The 17328-nt window shown below is 50.5% G+C and overlaps 1 protein-coding gene across 1 annotated transcript; it reads right to left on the bottom strand.

Annotated features, from left to right (window-relative positions):
* Positions 1 to 3408: 3408 nt before the first annotated feature.
* ZMYND19 (zinc finger MYND-type containing 19) lies at positions 3409 to 16294 on the bottom strand. The gene is made up of 6 exons (XM_069873332.1): positions 16156 to 16294; positions 15549 to 15608; positions 13811 to 13917; positions 8172 to 8312; positions 6753 to 6933; positions 3409 to 5651 (listed from the first exon to the last, which is right to left on the bottom strand). Exons 1-6 carry the CDS (start codon positions 16204 to 16206, stop codon positions 5508 to 5510), a joined length of 684 nt encoding a protein of 227 aa, XP_069729433.1. The 5' UTR covers positions 16207 to 16294; the 3' UTR covers positions 3409 to 5507.
* Between the last annotated feature and the right edge of the window lie 1034 nt (positions 16295 to 17328).

Here is a 17328-nt window from a genome sequence, read left to right as displayed (position 1 = left end):
CAGGCTGAACAAGCCCAACTCCCTCAGCCTGTCTTCATGAGGGAGGTGCTCCAGCCCTCAATCATCTCCGTGGCCTCCTCCGCACTCGCTCCAACAGCTCCATGTCCTTTCTGTGCTGAGAACACCAGAACTGGACACGGGGCTCCAGGTGAGGTCTTACCAGAGCACTCCTTCCAAACACATTGTCCTGTGGGCAACGGCCTGCACCCTAAACACTCGTCCGGCTTAGAACTGCTGCTTAGTGTTAGCTGTAGAGAGAAACCAGCACAGGTGTTCACTTGGCATCCTCCTTCTGCCTGCTTAGAGCAGCCCTGAAGGGAAGGACTCGGGGTGCTGGGCTGCATCCAGAGCAGTGAGGCCAGCAAGGCGAGGGAGGGGATTCTGGCCCTCTGCTCTGCTCTCATAAGAAGTGGTGGCTGCCCCATCCCTGGAGGTGTTCAAGGCCAGGCTGATGGAGCTCTGAGCCTCCTGATCCAGTGGTAAGTGTCCCTGCCCATGGCAAAGGGTGGAACTGGATGGGCTTTGAGGTCCCTTCCAACTCAAATTATCCTGTGATTTTTCTAGACTATAGATTTTTATATCCCTCTCCCTCCTCTCTCTTGCAGAGCAGAGACATGGCTGAAGCTGGGCCTTGGCAGGACTCCTGTTCCCTGCCCAAGCCTTTCCCCTTCCCTCACAGTGCTTTCCCAGATGGAACTGCGTGCCCAGAATGTGGCACACAGCCACTGTATCCCACAGCGCTCATCTCTGCTCTCCATCCACCCCTCCAGCCTGGGTTGCTCTCCCAAGCAGGAATTCCTACAGGACTGTGTTTCACCACCCAAAGGTCTCATTGCAGAGTGAAACCATCAGCTTAGGGCTCTTTCAATGTTATCCCGTAAGCAACAGTACATTAATTGACACAGAATTTCACCCCCCAGTCTGCCTCTCATAAGATCCTTCTGCAATTCCTCATTCACCCTTTAGTACATTATTATTACACTGAATAACCTCTGCAGTGGATGTTGTCACCTTTCTGATTCATTACTTTTTCCCCAATTACTTTTTAATATATCGGGCACCCAGCTGTTCCCTTCCTTCCACCGAAACAAAAAAAACAACTTCCTTTAAGCCTTTGTTTCCCATCTTTTCAGCAGTTGTCTGTCCAGGTGATGACATTCCCCTTTTCCCATAGCAGCTTTTTGTCTTTTTTGAGCAGATGCACGATCAAGAGCAGACTGTGCCAATCAAATTCCCTTTATTTCCAGCTCACTGACACCATTAAAACAATTCCCAATATTTATCCATTGATGCTGCATCCACAAATTTGCTGAGCTGAAGTGCCATATTCACCTGGCTATGGTTTGCCACACCCGCCCTGAAACTCATTCCAGCAGCTGTTGTCACATTTGTTGTGGGTACGGAGAGGTTACCAGTTGGCAGCTCAGTTTATTCATCCTGGAGCTCACTGGGAGCTTGTAGGTGGCACCATCTGGTCCTGGGGACTCGTCACTGCTCATTTCGTTTGAACTTGAATCGCTCCTAGAAGCGCTTCAGTTTGAAACAAATTCTCTGTTGAGCTCCTCATATGGAAACACTCGTGTGAACTCCCTCACCTCTTTCCCAGCAAACATTTGTGCAAACAATTTCCTTGTTTTTTTCTGCTGGAACTTCATCTTTAGGTCACACCTTCTCCGTTACCATGCATCACATCTGACTCCAGCAGTCCTGATATTTTCCAAATTATTTGTGTAAGTTTTATGACTTGGACGTTCTTCACATTCTTTTCCTTTGCACTATTTTAGGGTTTGGAGGCTTTTTTGTTTGCTTGCTTTTTTCCTCACTTGCCAAATCTTATTTTTTCAATTTTCTACTTTTGGACACAAGTTCAGTTTATAAAAGATCTCTTTCTACCCTACAATCATTCCCCATGCTGCTGTTAATCACACCAACATCCTTTTCTACTCTCTCAATGCTGTTTTTATAGGTTCTTGCTGCTGGTCCCAATTTGCTGTCTTGCACCATCTCCAGGCCACCACAAGTGTTTAAGCTGCTCCTTTTACCTTCACCAGTTTCATTTAAAATTACACCACCACGGAGAAAACTTGCAAGTACAATCCCATGGGGGCATTAAAGCCTCAAACACCAAAAAGGAAACACTGAGCCCTGCAAGACTTTGTATTTCAGACTGTGTGTTCCCTAAGTCAGCCATGGTTTTTATCTGCTCGAATTGTGACTTTGAAATGTCTGGGATTGGTAATACCTGCCTCTGCTAGGATAGAAGGGAATGACTGGGGGAAGCACCAGGCTTTCACGATGCATTTACACGAGGTGTGCAGCCCTGTTGTGGCAGCCTCGGTAGCGCTGCAGGTTCCTGACGTGAGCTGGAACTCTCCTGAAGGGTCTAGAAGTCCATGGGGTCCCTCCTAGAACTTGCTTTCACCACATGGGTGTTCACCCGCTCCTGGGGACTCAAGATCCCCATCAGCTGCACAAGATGCCACGTGCATTCTCAAGGACGTAGCAGCACAGCTGGTGGCAAAGCCAGCAGGACTGCACTGGCCTACACAGCCTAATTCTGTCTCCCCAAAAGCACATGAATCCACAGATCCTCAAGCTGCTTGCCAGGCACCACAGCTTAGAGACAGAGAGCTGTGCAAGATGCTGTGGAGGTGCTGAATGCCCTGGTCCTAAGCCACTGCACTCACTGTCTCTCTCTCTCCATATTCTCATAGCCCAGCAAGTGTTTGGGAACTCCCCTTCCAAACAGACATTCCTGGCTAGGAAACCTGATTCATTAAGCTTTGCTTTGGTCCACAGGTGAATAAGGGCTGTGTAGAGTACTCTGTTCTTCAGAAACCAAGGAATAAGAGATAGATGCATCTCCATCAGGGTGAGTCCTTGACTGGTTTGTTTACCTGGAGAGCAGGCCTGTGCAGTACGAGTGTTCTGGATATGAGGACACCCACGTCAGCCTGGCTCAAGAGGGGAAAGAAGGTCCTTTACAAAACCACGCAGGCTGTATGGAGCAGAGCTGCCACGCTCACGTGTAACTGGCTCTTTTCTGCCGCCCCTCACAGAAAAAGGAGATGTCTGTCAGAGATCTGCTGGAATTGTTGATCTCACAACTCACAACAGGAAAACCTGTCCTGCAGGCAGCGACGCGCTTACTGCAGTCCCCCTAGGACCTTTCTAAATGTCAGAATCCCTGTAGCCACTTCCCTCCTGTGGCACAAGGAGGGTCTGGAGCCAAAGGTTACCCACTGGTACTGCACTAAGCTCTTTCAGCATGTTCAGGCACCTTGTTCCTTTCCATCTGGCTGATGGTCTAACAGACTCCTAACCTAGTAAGCATCCTCCCTTCCCACCTCCTCCACCCTCTCCTTTCATCCCACCCCCTCCTCATCCACTGGGATCAGGATTACCTCTAGCACCCCACCATTTTTGGAACTTCAGCTGCGGTGTGATCCTTCCTTCATTTCTTTCATCTGCTGCTCAAGAGGAACCTACCTGTTCCCCACCATAAGTTCTCTGCAGCCCAGCTTTGTCCTTATTTCTCACTGCAGCAACACCACAAACGTTAGGAACCATTGCAGCCGTTTTCCCTGCTCGGTGCTGAAGTCTTTAAATGCACTAAAACTGAGCTTCACTTTGCAAAACATGATTACTGGTAACACAATGGAAAATTGCCATGACAAATGACAGCCTTTAAAAAGGCAAGAAAAAAAACAGAGCTGGTATTTCTGCCCTTTTAAATGGATTATCTCAAATAATAATTAAAAAAAAAATTCCTTATATCCCGATTTTATCTTCACCAAAAACCATACAGTTCAATTAAACCAAATAATTGAATGTTTCCTTAAAAAAAAAATCATGCATTACAGGAAAACTTGGTTAGGTCCTGCTTGACTTCTTCACACTTTAGGGCATTTTCAGCTGCTAAAAAGAAAAGTTACAGTAGAATCAGGATTTAAAAGTTGCAAGTTGGCGATGTCCCTACCAAGTGAACCTCCAGCAGGAAGCCTCAGAAGCTGTTATTTCCTAAGATGCTCAAAGCCAGCGCACAAAACCCCACTCCAATGCTCACAATAAAGCGCTTCCTGTGCAGATATTAGAAACAAGATAATGTTGGAAGTCCACAGCAGATCCATTTTCTAACAAATTGAATACAAACAAGACGAACATTGTGACACAAAGTGGCAAAGGGAATCCTGATTGCAAAATTAAATTATTAACGGCTCTTACAAACAAACAAAAAAACCCTAAATACCTATTTCACCAGCTCTCCGAGAAAGGCTCTGCATTCAGCAGCTCACATTCTACTGCACAGCAAGACTAACACCTGGCACTACAGTTACCTGCTTCGCTCGGCAGGAAACTCAGTTTATATTCCTTATAGTTCTAATGTACAAATGAAAAAGAATATCCTCTCAAGACGATACGTGACAGTGTCTGAAAAGAGACACAGGATGGTGTTGGCAAGATAGAGGCCTCCTCCCATAGTATTTCACTCATTGCTACATAAAAAAAAAATCAAAAAGATCCTTGGACTGATGGCAACTCTTTAAAAAATGAATAAATAACTCAAATTACCAAATATTCAATCATTTAAACATACCTGCACATCACTACAGTATTTGCTATGCTTATGGGGAAGCCACAAGGCAACCACATCCACACACAGCTGACTACCTGAGCTTCCCTATGACTACCCTATATACAAAGGTTTTGTAGAGCTAATTGGGCTTTCCAAAACTCCTGGCTGCTGACAGCAGGGTCCCAGCAGCCCCTCTCGGGAGCGACAGGCACAGCTCGCCCGCACGCACAGATCCCACATGGTCCCTACGCTCTGGATCCTGGCGCACTGGGTCCTACTGAGGAGGTATTTCCGACGTCCGAGCGCGACTGTGCTGTGAGAGCAGCTGGAAGGGAATGGGAGAAAACTAGAGAGTAGACAATGATTCATTCCAACCTTTACTTTTTGTTCGCCCCTTTTCTTTTTGTTTTGTTTTAAATATAGCTTCCATGCAGAGTTCTCCGGTCACTGCCGCTGTCGGAGCCTGCCTGCTGGCCTCGGCACAGCCACGGACACTTCTATAGCCACGTGGGAGGAAAAGCTTTTGCTACAAGATTTTTTTTTTGTCTTTTTTTTTTTTTTTTAAAGTTTCAGGCCACAATGTGTTCTCATCAAACGTTACAGTAATGAGTCCTATCAAGAATTTCTAACAAAAACTGTACACGAGTTTACAAATGTATTAACATATAAATAAGGAGAAGCTTCCTGCCTGGAGCCTCCACAGTAGTCTTTTTGCTTGAGAATATAATACTGGAAGGGTAGACCCGATCCCTTTCCACAGCACCAGTCAGAGCTGGCTCAGCCCAGTCAGCCGTTCCGCTCAAGCATCACAGGGTTTATTTTTTTCTTCAGTGCCTCTGGCTTCAATGAGCAGTCTGTCATTACTGTGCAAAAGCAAGAATCCAATGCCTTTGAGAAGGAATCCTGCTGCTAAGAGGCCTCTGCCACCCGGTCATCGTTCTGGTCCAAGCTCTTGCTGGAAGGTCCGTTTCTTCTCCCGACAGTGTTTCTTGTGAGCGGGCCAGTCCTTCTGCTGGCATTGTGACCCACAGTACCTCGCTACCTGGCATCGGCCACAAATGTTGAATTCACGTAACTAGGAAGAACACAAGAGAGCATTAGTGAGCCTGCTTGGTGCCAAGGAGCACCCTGCATCGCTGTCCCAGTAGGTTTATGATCCAGTCGCCCACCACAAACATGAGCACCCCACTAGGAGCGTCAGAGCAGCAACAGGTCTTGAAGTAATTGTGTGTGCTTGATTTTTGCAGTTGTTCTCGCATATTATGGCAACCTGATTCAGTGGGAGGTGTCCCTGCCCATGGGAGGAGGTTGGAAAGGGATGAGCTTTAAGGTCCCTCCAACCCAACCATTCTGTGATTCTATGATTCACATTTTGTCCCGTACTGCTACTGTTTTGCCAACTTAAGTTCTGTTTTCAACTACAAACAGCTTAAATTCATAATTATGAGCGCTGCACTACCTCAGTCATTGCCCAACTTACGGTTACCCAGGAAGCTTTCACGTGTAGCCACAAATAAAAAGTAAAGCTCACTCTTTTGCAAACTGAGGGCATTCAAGACCATTTTAGCAAGTGTTCCCTTCCCACAAGTGGAACGCAATGATTTTTTCCTACTCAGCATTTGTTATCACAAGAAAAGCAAAGATATCTGAGAGAGGCACAGCCCCCGGTCACCTCATTCTCTGCCATTCTCTGTCTGTGCCTTCGATTCACCCACCTACAGCAAACAGGAACCAGCTTTCCTACAGTTCACCCCAGTAGAGGCCACTCAAATTCACCCTCTTCTCAGAAAAGGTCAAGCATGTTATTTTTTTCATTCCACTACTGCCTAAAAGCTCTTCCAAAGCTTTTTCCTGTTCTATACAGCTGCTTGCTGATTCCAGCTCTGGGTCCCTACAGGAACGCTTCCACCTGACTTTTCATACACTCTGCAGAAATTCCACTCCTCCCGGTAAACCACCTGGTCATTTCTTATTCCAGTTTGGAACTACATTCTCTCAAACCAAAAACCATCACATGCTCCGAGGATTCATGCCAAAGCAAACTCGAGTTAAAAAGAATCATCACTTTCAGCAACCGAATGGCACATGCGAAGCTTTCCATTTGAAGGAGCAAATCCCTGGACACATACAGCAGCCTGAGCCACAACGTGCTCAGTGTCAGCAATTCTGAACGCACCTGCTTTTCGATCATGGTGCATGGGGGGTAATGACATTCGTAATACGTGCACGAGTTCTCCTCCTCCTCCACCACATCCCCGTTAGCGTTGTAATAGCGTGTGACATTCAGGACAGGGAACTGCTCTTCTATAGGATCTGTCGGGAGCTGTTGGATTGCCAGCCAGTACAGACTTTGTTCCCTGGAAAAAAAAGTAGTAAAAGTTTGGTCCATACATTCATAATTAGCACACAGGGAAACTAATTCCAAATTCATTAATAAAGTAGGTAGGGTTAACATTGCATCAGACTACATCCACTCCTCAAACAGAACATCCTTTCAGGGTTATTTCAGCCTAAATGCAAAAAAGTTGCAAACAGCTTTAAGTCTTTCTTGTTCCTGAACTCACAGGAAGACGCGAGGGCAGGAACATTGCATGCACTCCATCTCCTTGAGATCAGTTTAATAAGCTCTGAACATCCCTGTCTTGTGGGAGCTGCTGAGAAGTGCCTGGTGTGATATGAAGCCTACAGGTCTCCCACCAAGAACGAACGCACCTGCCTGACATCATAAATCAAACAAATCCATCCTGACATTAAAAGTCTGATGTCCTCTGAGTAACACGGGTGCTACACAGCGTGTAGGAAGTTCCCATACCCTAAGTGAAAGGCAACAGAGCTGAGAGCAGGAACTCACTTTGTTTTCAACACAACTGCATGATTGCAGCGCGAGCATTTTGCGGCTGCTGGGTTCTACAGGTTGTGTTCGAACATCAGTGCCCGAGGACAAGAGCGAGCAGCACACCAGTAAAATCTGCAGGCTGAGTTCAGCACACCCAGATGCCATCGCTCGAGTGGAAGAGAACGCAGGGCTACTCCTCTACTGCAGGGACAACATCTGGGACACCAGGACCTCACGGAACACCATGGGGTAAGACGGTCCCTGCACAGCCAGCACAAACAGCAAGCACTAACTCCGCTTCCCAGCAACCTTCCAGTGCCTGAGGGGGCTACAAGAAAGCTGGGGAGGGACTGTTTACAAAGGCTTGGAGTGACAGGAGAAGGGGGAATGGGTGTAAACTGAGAGGGGCAGATTCAGACTGGACATAAGGAGGAATTTCTTTACAATGAGGGTGGGGAGGCCCTGGCCCAGGTTGCCCAGAGCAGGTGTGGCTGCCTCGTCCCTGCAGGCGTTCAAGGCCAGGCTGGATGGGCCTTGGGCAGCCTGATGCACTGGGAGGTGTCCCTGCCCATGGCAGAGGGGTCGGAATTGGATGATCTTTAAGGTCCTTTCCAACCCAAACTATGATTCCCAGGTGAGGAAGCCAAGAGGGGCAGTGACGTGTAAGCAGTCGAGTCAAATAAAAATAGGCTCTGCCGAGATGAAAATCACTAAAGGAAGGATATTCTCAAGTTTTGTGACTGCTGAATATTGCCTTACCTTTGTTTGCTGGAGACTTCTTCAGCTTTGGGTTTCCACCCCCAAGGAACCAGGCGCAGATTGTCTAGACGGTTGTCCACGGTCACTGAATTCAAATGTACCACCTGAAATCCCGGAGCGATCCCTCCCCGGTGTCTCTCCCTGGAAGAGACAAAACCAACCTGAAGGTCAGTGATGAACGAGACTCCACAGGTAAAAAGCAAAGACCAATCCTAATTCCAGCAGACGTCCTACATTCCAGCCTGCTGTCCGGTGGCACCAAAAGTCATAGCAAAACTTGGGTTGCCAGCAGATCAGATCCTTCAAGTGTTTCAGCTCCCAGAAGAAACTTGTTCCAGGATGTTATTTTTATTAAAATTAGAGGGATCAAAAGACAATCATGGTATATTTTAACTCTAAGCATATTGCAAAGGAAATTCCCAAGCTGACTACTCCAGTTACTGCAAGAGCATCCATTTAATTATTGTGTTCCACAGAGCAGACCTGAAAGATGCCAACACTGTTTTATTATTTTAATAGGAAGTTCTATCAAGACACACTTCTGCAGCTCTGGCACTGGTGTGAAGTCACAGAGTTTGTTATTTATGGAGAAAAGGCTCCTAATAAGCAATAGGACAGAGGCTTCACCACATCTGCAATTGGTTCTTCCACTCTAATTGCGTGTACACATAGAAAGCTCAGGATTACCCCACAGCTGACCAAGAGACACTGATGGAAACTCTCCCAAAACCGAGGCAGGACCACAGGCAAGGAGGACGGCTGCACAACAAGTCCTACTGCGGTTCTTCCCTATTGCCTTTAACAGCTTTCATTTCCCATTCTACCTTCTTTTCACCTTTCCCTTCTCCATTTCATTAAGTCTCACGTTCACTGTCAAGCACCCTTATGCCTGGGTGAGTTTCCGCATCACTTCTTGCAGCAATCTCCATCCCACCTCAAACGGGAGGCTCAGACAGGTTCTGGTGACTCCCATGCCGTGAGGTGGCACTCAAAGACAATGCAAAACTGAGAGCACGGGTTGAGGGTTACCCAGCGTTTCTTTCTAGGAGACCATTCCCACAGGCACCTACAACTTCACCCAACTTTTGGATGCTTCACCAAAACTACAACTTCACCAACTTTGGATGCTGCTTCCATCTCAGTGGTTGCTGAAAATTTCAGTTCAAAGGGCTCATCCAATTTTGAAGAGATAGAATCTACCCGAGTTAGAAAATTCCCACTTTTTCCCTCCCTTTACAAATCTCTTGCATTATCCGGTGGAGCAGGGAAATTAATTTCAACGTGACAGACAATGACGAATGCAATCTTTTGCTTTCTTTGTCAAAAGCCATCCAGATACGGGTAAATCACAAACCTTGGGGGAAAGAAACACGATCACAATTCACATACGCCCCAAAACTTTCTAGAATTCCAGGAATACAATTCCCCTGGAGGGGCTGCACACAGCCCATGAGCCAGCTCCCAGGCAAAGCCGTTCCTCCCAGAACAGCCTGGGAAGTGTGGAGCCCCAACACAGAGCCTGCTGGGCCTTTGGAGAAGACGAAGAAGCTCTCCTCTCTGAAGGCAAGAGGAATAAAATCCTCCTTTAGGGGAGGACACTTCCTCCAAAAGCCAACAAACTCTGGAAAGGAGTCTGCTGAAATGCCTGAAGAGGGAAAAGCTACTTTGGATTTGTTGAAGACTATCGGAGGGTCTGGGAAAGCAAACTGGGAATTCAGTGAGCTGCAAGTGGGACCCCAGAAAGCATCCGGTCCCAGAGGGATAGAGGGGAGCAGTGTCAGAGTCGGAGCCAGGGAAGGAGTCCAGGTCCTTAGACTGAAACTAGGACACAGGGCCAACAAGAGATGGGATCCGGATGAGGAATTTGGGAGAAGACAAAAGGCTCCGAGCAAACTGTGCAGGGGGAGAAAGAGAGGAGAGGAGACTTGACACCACATTAGAAATACTTTTAAAATGGATTAGATAATGACAGATTAAGAAATGCTGGAGCTGGAAGAAAGGGGATTACAAGAGATGGTTTGTGACACCAGAAAGCCACAGCAGAACAGCACATGCCTAGCACTGCTCCTAAAAAGCCCAAGTCTGTGTCCACAACCCTCCAGAAGCAAATATGGGTAACACTCAGCAGCACAGAGCCCAGTTCCCTTGCTTGTATAAACCCCGACATGTCTACACTGCTGTCAGCATTTCTATTGCCTCAAAAGTAACAAAGGTCTTGAGGTAAATGTGGAAACCGGGTCTCACTGATGACCAATGCAGTGTTAACAGCACCCCTGACCGAGATACCTGAATTAGCACCAGCAAATTCAGGACAGTCCTCTTTGTCCATATAAAACCGAGCAACCTTTGAATACACAAGCACCTACGATTCCTCTCCCCAGACCAATGCTTCAAAAGCATGCAGCACGGCCCATCTCCACAAAGGAACTGGAAATGTGCAGCACAGGATGGGCTCAGAGAGGAATCCCCCATCCCCTTGCCAAAGGGGACAGAGCAGGAACAGCCTCAGTATCGCCACCAGCTCTCCTGCAGCGCCCCAGCTTCTGCCTCCCCCACCACATCCAAGTTCCTACAAGATGTCAAGCAAAATCCCCAATGGAAAGCTAGTCTGAGTTAATGGGATGCTGCTCCTGTATTTCAGGAACTAACTTACAAAGTGAGGCCTGTAATAAACATGCCAAATGGAGACAACAGCCACTCCAGCCAACGGGAGCATAACTGGGTAGGTTACAAGCACAGTGATGCAAAGTGCTCTAAAAAAAAAAATAAAATGAGAAATTGGGTCTTGGATATCTTTTTGAACACACAGTTAGTGATAATTATGACTAATCTGGTGCTGCTGTTCCCGAGCGAACATCTCTACATCCAGCCAAAATAAAGCAAGCTGGGATTTCTATACAGGGAACAGGGCGCCAGACTCATCCTGCCAGTCCCCAGCCCAAGACTTTCAAGCTCTGCGCCGCTAACGGTCCACGCTGGCAACAAAGTGAGCAGGAGAGGCTGCAGGGAGCTCTGCTGAAGGAATATTTGCAGCAAGTGTGGGTGTGTTCCAGCCAATGGTTCCCATTCCACAGAGACTGGCAGGAGGGCTCAGAAGGGGAGCAGAAGGTCCCAGCCATTGCTGCAGCTTTGGTAGCAATCAGCTGCCTATTCCGAGGGCCAAACCATGTGAACAAAGGTACTCATTTTACTAAATTAAAAATAAATAAATCATTTTAAAACCTGCTGTATTTGCAGTATTACCCAACATGCCTGCTCACTGTGTCCTAAACCAGAAGCACATAATCAGGTTGTTTTTTTTCAGGGTGAGCTAATTCTTTGGCGGGGGGGGGGGTTGGGAGGAATAGTTAAATCACACTCCAACACCTGTAATAATTCAAGTTCATAGAATCGTGGAATAGTTTGAGCTGAAAGGGATATTGAAGCACACCCAGTTCCACCTCCTGCCATGGGCAGGGACACCTCCTACTCGATCCAGTTGCTCCAAGCCCCATCCAACCCGGCCTTCAACACCTGCAGGGATGGGGCAGCCACCCCTGCTCTGGGCAACCTGGGCCAGGGCCTCCCCACCTGCACAGCAAAACATTTCTTCCTAAGATCTCCTCTCCATCTCCCCTCTTTCAGCTGAAAACCACTGCCCCTCGCCCTATTCCTGCAGTCCCTGATCAAGAGCCCCTCCCCAGCCTTCCTGGAGCCCCTTTCAGCACTGGAAGCTGCTCTAAGGTCTCCCCAGAGCCTTCTCTTCTCCAGGCTGAACAAGCCCAACTCTTTCAGGTTCATACAGGAGGTTCTCCAGCCCTTGGATCATCTCCGTGGCCTCCTCTCCACTCACTCCAACAGCTCCATGTCCTTCCTGTGCTGAGGACTCCAGAACCAAGTGCAGGGCGCCAGGCAAGCTCTCACCAGAGCAGAGGATATTCAGAGAGTAGCAAAGTTCTTTGCTTTTAACGTACTTGAGCAGCAAGGCTGGCACTGGAAAGAGCACTGACTGCTGCTGCGCATCTCTCCTGTCTCTCCAAGGCTCCAGACTCTTCACATCGCTCCTTGCAGAGGGAAGGAACCGCCACTAAAATGCATTTCAGTTTTGTTTTCAAAGCAGTGCCCAGTGCAGCCAGTAGAGCTGAACGCAGACAACACTGCCATTCTGTTCAGGAGGGGCAGTAACTACACAGCCCCTGCAGCCACCAGGCTTTCTAAAGCCATCAGAGGGCCGATCAGATGCGTACTGACCTGCACTGTGTTAGCTTGTAATTAGAGATCCCAGCAAACCACACATCCCAAAGGGAGCAAACCGAATTGACAGGAACCACTGAAATACTTCACATTTTCTAGTCAAAGAATTTGTCTCTGCAGCCTCAGACTCACAGCTCCGCTGCAGTTCATGTCCTGCCTTGATAACTTTCAAAAATCCTGATTACAGACACAATCTCAGATTTTTTAACTCCAGTGCATGCTGGAGTGACACAATTTGAATTACCTAACTGAATACGTTAGAATTGTTTCCTAATTTAAGTAAAACAAACGAGAAGAGGCAATGACTGGGCTGAGTAATGAGCAAACAGCTGGACTGTCATCATCTCCACAGCCTTCACAAGGCAACTGGAATAACTTTAAGATGCTGTTTAGTGTTGCTTACAGACAATTATTGCTGTATGAGGTGCACAGTTAGCAGGAGCTGACAGTGATTCACCCCAAGAACTGCAGGCAACTTCATTATAATTTTCACCAAAGTTATATGTGGAACCAGATTAAACATTAACAGACGCGGGTTAAAATCCGTATTTAACAAGCAGATCATAAATAATAAGAGTCTCTGATATTCTTCCTGTCTCCCTCCACTTGTACAGAGACAAGACCAGGGAATAAAAAGGAACCTGTAACAACAAAAAAAGCAGAGCTGGATCTTGGGCACCGTAACTTGTAAGAAATTTATGGAACTGAACAGAAAACAGGTTTAATTTCTCAAAAAAGGCTGTTGAAACAAGTAAGGGTTTCCTTTTACCCCTTGTTTTCTATACATCCATTTCCTAGCAGGAGCAACACATTAGCTCGCTCGACAAACTAATCTGCCTCGACCAAGCGAGAACCTTACCTGGCAGCTACAAAGGCTACCAAGCAGCAATTCCTAGAACACAGAAACCAAAACATAGCAGCTGACATGAAGCACCATAAGCAGCTTCCCAGAAGATGAAACAAAAAAAGAAGCTCACAAATTTTGAAGCGATACAGGGTTCTGCCTCTCTCCAGTGCTCACTGGTGCCAGACTTACCTGCTTACACAGGACAAAATCATCTCAAAAGATTAGTTTTCACCCACTGAATGGAGCCAAGCCCCTCCTCCCCCACCCCAACTCAAGTTCTAGCAGCGTTTCTCAAATTTAAACAGTCTACTGGACTTACACTCACCTGTCACCACTTTCCCTGCACAGAACATTTTTAGAGACCCAGCTGCCTAAAGGTTCAGTGCAAAACCAAACCACAATGAGGTCTCTGCCTCCCCCATGCGAGGTTTCCAACTGAGGGAAGCTCCAAACTCCTGAGAAGACTTAAAATACTCCAGGCAGAGAAATAAACAACAGACAAGGCGGTAGCGGCCAACTCCACCTCAGTGAACCTTCTGTCTCTCCTTACGATACCTACCAGAGCAGCTCATGCAGGAGACGGCCGGATCCCCTGCCGCGGTTTTTGTCGAAGGCGTAAGCAAATATTTTAGCACCATTTCCATCAGCATCTACTTCCATCCGAGCCTGCGGAAAAGGAGAGGCTATGAGAACACCCAACACCGGGCAGCAGAGCACGTGCTTCGCTGGGAGGTGGGAAAGACACATTTAACGCTTGTCTCTCAGAGGTCACTTCACTTTAATGGAATCTGAGTTGTTTCCAGCCTCCCTGGGAACCCAGACAGCTCTGCTACTGTCATTAGGGAAGAGAGGAAAGGGAAGAGAGGAAAGGGAAGAGAGGAAAGGGAAGAGAGGAAAGGGAAGAGAGGAAAGGGAAGAGAGGAAAGGGAAGAGAGGAAAGGGAAGAGAGGAAAGGGAAGAGAGGAAAGGGAAGAGAGGAAAGGGAAGAGAGGAAAGGGAAGAGAGGAAAGGGAAGAGAGGAAAGGGAAGAGAGGAAAGGGAAGAGAGGAAAGGGAAGAGAGGAAAGGGAAGAGAGGAGGCTGTGCCCAGCAGGAGCCCCACCAGGAGAAAGAACAGCACCAATCCAGCTGTTGGGATAGGGTCCATTCCCGCTCCGGCACAGATCTGGGCGGCCAACACCTCTCAGTGTTCCCTCACACTGATTTAACCAGGATCGCTCGTGAGCGGACGGGTCCTGCCCTGTTCCTCTGCTCTGCTGCGTAACTTTGTGCTGGTGCTCAGGAGCTGTGCTAAGGCTCAAACACGCCGAGGACACTCGTGTGGAGCAGTGACAGGGAACAGCAGCGACAGGGAACAGCAGCAGCACAGAGGAGCGGGCAGAGCCCCAGGAGCAGCCCTCAAGCTCCAACACCAACCCTCCTCAAAACCACCTTCGGTTTGGATTTTGTAATCAACAACTCCTGCCCTTCCAGCAGCTCCGTAGAATCCCCCATCCCCTTCCAGAGGGAACCTTGTATACAGCCCCATAGAAAGTTAAAAAAAAAAAAGACATTTTGCTCAGCCAGGACAAAGCGCAGAGAGAAAATTCTTAAAGCTTCCCCAAGTAAGCAAGGGAAGACAAATTATTGGTTCTCAAAACACGAACATATACAAAGCTGAAATTGAAACACTAGAGAATAAATTTGGTTTAAACTAATGTTCCTTTAAAAAGAAAACACAGAACTTTTCCTGCACCACACTGGAATCTCCATAACATCCAACTTTTTCTCCCCAAAGCAGGGAAGTTTTTTGGGGGCAGAACCCTTCCATAAGCAGGTTAAATAAGCACAGAGAGAGAAAAGAAGCCCTGCAGGCACCGCTCAGCTCCCGAGTCTGGGGAATCGCTCACCCAGCAGAGTGAGGGGCAACGGGAGGCAAGGAGGGAGGGATGTGATGCAAGCTGGGGCGCTCGGGGCCAGTGGGAACGGAACCGGGGGGACCAGGAGGGGCTGTGGCCGGGACAGAGGCACGTGGGGGCAGCGGGACAGAACCGGGAGGACCAGGAGGGGCTGGGGACACGGTAAGAGGCACCTGGGGGCAGCTGGAATAGAACCGGGGGGACAAGGAGGGGACAGCGGCCAGGGGAAGGGGCGCTTGGGGATGGCAGGAACGGAACCGGGGGCAGCGTGGGAGACTGGCAGGACCGAGGGAGGGATGCAGCTGTCGGGAACGGCCCCGGGGAGGCTGCGGCCCCGGTAGGGACACTCGGGGACGGCAGGACCAGCACCGGGGGACCGGCGGGAGCACCGAGAACTCACCTCGAAGGAGTAGCTCTCCACCAGCGGGATGTCCTGCTCGTCAATCAGCGTGTACTTGGTCTGAAACACCGTGTCCCCCGTCAGCGCTGCTCGGGACCGCTCCCGGTAACACCGGAACGACAGCCCCGCGTCCCCCCGGTACCACCGCGTCCCATCGACCCCCGGCCCGCAGCGCCGAGTCCCTCCGGCCTCCTGCCCCCCCCCCACCCCGTTCCCCGGTATCGCCACCAGCCGCCCCGTCGGCCTCTCCCGGGCCCCGCAGCTCCACGCGCCTCCCGAGCGGCCCCGCCCCCCGGGACCGCCGCGTCCCGCCAGCCCCAACGGCTCCCCGGCCCCCACAGCCCGTCCCCCGCCGCCTCAGAGCCCGGTCCCGCGGCCCCAGAGCCCGGTCCCGCCGCCCCACCGACCCCGCGGCCCCGCCACCCGGTACCCTGGCCCGGTCTCCCCGAGCGGGTCCAGGTCCCGCTAACCGTGCCGGCCCCTCGGTACCTCCCCCCGCCCCGCACCGCGTCCCGGCCCGCAGCTCCACGGCCGCCGCCGCCGCCGCCCCCCTCGGCCCCGCTTCCCGGGAACACCCCCCAGCCCCGGTCCCCGCCGCAGCGCGGACCTTGCCGGCCACCCGGCCGAGCCGGACGATCCCCAGCTTGAAGTCGGTCATGGCGGGGCCGCTCCCAGCGCTCCCGCCGCTGCCACGCGCCGCCGCTCGCGCACGCCCGGGGGGGGGGCGGGGCCGCGCGCCGCACAACCGCCCCCCCTCTCCCCCTCCCCGCGCCGCCCGCCAATGGCGGCACGACGCCGCGCTGACGTCACCGCGCCGCGCCGCCGGGGGCGCCCGGTCACGTGGGGAGGGGCGAGGGGAGGAGCGGCGGGGCCGGTGGAGGGGGCGGCGATGGCGCGCGCGCGCGCGCTGTGACGTCACGTTCGCGGGAAGCTTCGTGCCGCCAACGGCGGGGAGCGCGGCTTAAAGGGGCCGCGCGCCTTAAAGGGGCCGCCGGGCACCGACCGCCTCTTCCCCGCGGCCCGGGGCGCCCCCACCCCCGCCACGGCCCCCCCCACCCCCCGGTGCCCCCCACGGCTCACGCCAAAAGGTGTGTGGGGGGCTTCCAATCAAGGTTAAGAAAGACTTTAAATGAGTTCGAACACATCCCTGCCTGGATCTCCTGCAGCCGCGTGCTGGAATCACAGCAGAGCGTGGGCTGCAGGGACCCAGCCTCACAGCCAGGTCAGCATCAGGCCAAGATTCGTGTATCTCCAGTGCTGGAGATCCCTCCCCGCCCCCCTCCCGCTGTCCCCTGGTGCCGTTGCCACCGACCTCGGGTTCCCGCAGCCCGGTCACGGCCCCCCAGGTACCGTTCTCGCCGGCCCCGAGTCTCTCAGCCCGGCCCCAGCCCTCCCAGACCCCCTCCCAGGGTAGGAGTCGTGGCAGCCCTGCGGACTTCGGTACCCACAGCAAGCTACAGTGAGATCTGGATTTTCTATCCTAATTTTTTGCAAAGATGGAAGATGTGGGTCCCACAGATATAGCTTTTCAGGGCCTATTTTGTCTTGGGGAAACAAGAAAGCTGATTCTTAAAGCCTGCAACACTCTCGTGCCACCAGAGCGAAGGTCTCCCGGGAAGAGCTCAGTGCTTCTCACTGCCCCTTTCCATCTTTTCTCTCAAAGTTGCAGGTCAGTGGGGAGAAATCCTGGTTTCGGAGCACAAATACAGTTATGAAGAAGATGGGGTTTAAATATGAAGCTAACGTAGGTTGTTGCTATCTTTATCAAACCTTTTCTCTC

This window comes from Phaenicophaeus curvirostris, chromosome 20 (assembly GCF_032191515.1).
Source record: "Phaenicophaeus curvirostris isolate KB17595 chromosome 20, BPBGC_Pcur_1.0, whole genome shotgun sequence".
In the NCBI taxonomy this organism is placed as follows: Eukaryota; Metazoa; Chordata; class Aves; order Cuculiformes; family Cuculidae; genus Phaenicophaeus; species Phaenicophaeus curvirostris.
This window is presented reverse-complemented; position numbering and strand designations above follow the sequence as displayed.